Source organism: Arachis stenosperma, chromosome 6 (genome assembly GCF_014773155.1).
Source record: "Arachis stenosperma cultivar V10309 chromosome 6, arast.V10309.gnm1.PFL2, whole genome shotgun sequence".
In the NCBI taxonomy this organism is placed as follows: Eukaryota; Viridiplantae; Streptophyta; class Magnoliopsida; order Fabales; family Fabaceae; genus Arachis; species Arachis stenosperma.
In genome coordinates this window covers 56,790,960-56,792,985 of record NC_080382.1, presented here as the reverse complement: position 1 = coordinate 56,792,985, position 2,026 = coordinate 56,790,960, and the positions used below count along the sequence as shown (strand labels likewise).

Below are 2,026 nucleotides of genomic sequence, written 5' to 3'. Positions count from 1 at the left end.
TTGTACATGTCATTTACTATGCCAGTCGTGTGTTAAATGATGCCCAAAAGAATTACATAACTACAAAAAAGGGATTATTAGCTGTTGTGTATGCTGTTGATAAGTTTAGGTCCTATTTACTTGGTTCTAAGGTTATTATTTATATTGATCATGCTGTTTTGAAGTACCTTCTAACCAAACAGGATTCTAAACCAAGATTAATCATATGGGTGTTGCTCCTTCAGGAGTTTGATATTGAGATAAAAGATAGGAAAGGGTCAGAGAATCAAGTAGTTGACCATCTTTCTAGAATTGAGCCTAAAACATGAGTACAACCACCCACAGTTATGATTGAGACGTTCCTAGATGAGCAATTGTTCCTCATTCAGCAGGCACCATGGTTTGCAGACATTGCAAATTATAAGGCCATGAATTTTATCCCAAGGGAGTACAGTAGGCAACAAGTGAAGAAGCTATTGACTGATGCAAAGTACTACATTTGGGAAGAACCATACCTTTTTAAAAGGTGTTCAGATGGAATCATCCGGAGGTGTGTCCCAGATGAAGAAAAACAGCAGATTCTCTGGCACTGTCATGGTTCTGAGTATGGAGGCCACTTTGGTGGCGAAAGGACAGCTACAAAGGTCCTTCAGAGCAGATTTTACTGGCCGACTCTCTTCAGGGACTCAAGGGCATTTGTGAAGCACTATGGCAGATGTGAAAAAGCTACAAATCTCCCTGCAAACCATGAAATGCCACAGCAGGGGATTCTTGAGGTTGAATTGTTTGATGTGTGGGGTATTGATTTCATGGGAGCTTTCCCACCCTCACATTCAAACAACTATATTCTAGTGGCAGTTGACTATGTGTCCAAGTGGGTGGAAGCTGTGGCTTTGCCCACCAATGATGCCAAAGTGGTAATGAGTTTCTTTAGAGATATATCTTTAGTTGGTTTGGTGTCCCAAAGACACTCATTAGTGATGGAGGAAGCCATTTCTGCAACCGACAGCTGGACTCTCTTCTGTAGAGATATGGAGTCCGTCATAAAGTTGCAACCCCCTATCACCCTCAGACAAGTGGACAGGTTGAAGTTTCCAATAGGGAACTTAAGAGGATTCTAGAGAAGACCGTCAGTGTTTCAAGAAAGGACTGGTCTAAGAAGCTTGAAGATGCTCTTTAGGCATACCGGACAGCGTACAAGACTCCCATTGGCATGTCCCCTTATCAGTTGGTCTATGGTAAAGCCTGTCACTTGCCAGTTGAGCTGGAGCATAAAGCTTACTGGGCAATCAGATACCTGAACCTTGATTCAGAAGCTGTAGGAATTAAGCGAATGCTTCAATTGAATGAGCTTGATGAATTCAGATACTCAGCCTATGAGAATGCCAAGCTCTATAAGGAGAGAAATAAGCTATTGCATGACAAGAAGATAGCCATCAGAGTCTTTGAACCAGGACAGAGAGTGCTTCTGTATAATTCAAGGCTCAATTTTTTTCCCGGGAAGCTGAAATCCCGATGGTCAGGACCATTTGTGGTTACCAGAGCTTCACCATATGGACATGTGGAAATACAAGAAGAGAATTCTGACAGGAAATTTACAGTGAATGGCCAGAGGTTGAAGCACTATCTTGGAGGCGAGATTGATCGCCAGAGGTCCACTCATCTGCTGAACTAGTAGAGCTGACCGTCAAGCTAGTGACGTTAAAGAAGCGCTTGTCAGGAGGCAACCCGATAATCTCGTATCCTTAGCTGTTTTTATTTTTCGTAGTAGTAGTTTTCTTACTAATTCTCTGATCATGCAGCTATGTTATTCCAGGAACCGAACACCTCAAGCTAACATTTCAAAAAAGAGAGAGAGAGAGAGAGAGAGAGAGAGAGAGAGAGAGAGAGAGCACACGATGCGCAAAGCATCACTGACGCGTACGCGTCAGATGGATGTGTGTGAAAAAATAAATTTGACAGAGAGTTGCGCAGGAGTGGTGCCAGAATGGTGCCTTTCGCACAAACGATCCCACGCATTCGCGTACCCCACGCGTTCGCGTCGTTT

The 2,026-nt window shown here is 43.2% G+C and overlaps 1 protein-coding gene across 1 annotated transcript; it reads left to right on the top strand.

Annotated features, from left to right (window-relative positions):
- The first annotated feature begins 1,192 nt into the window (after positions 1 to 1,192).
- LOC130934071 (uncharacterized) lies at positions 1,193 to 1,654 on the top strand. The gene has a single exon (XM_057863661.1). The coding sequence runs from the start codon at positions 1,193 to 1,195 to the stop codon at positions 1,652 to 1,654; it is 462 nt and encodes a 153-aa protein (XP_057719644.1).
- The last annotated feature ends 372 nt before the right edge of the window (positions 1,655 to 2,026 follow it).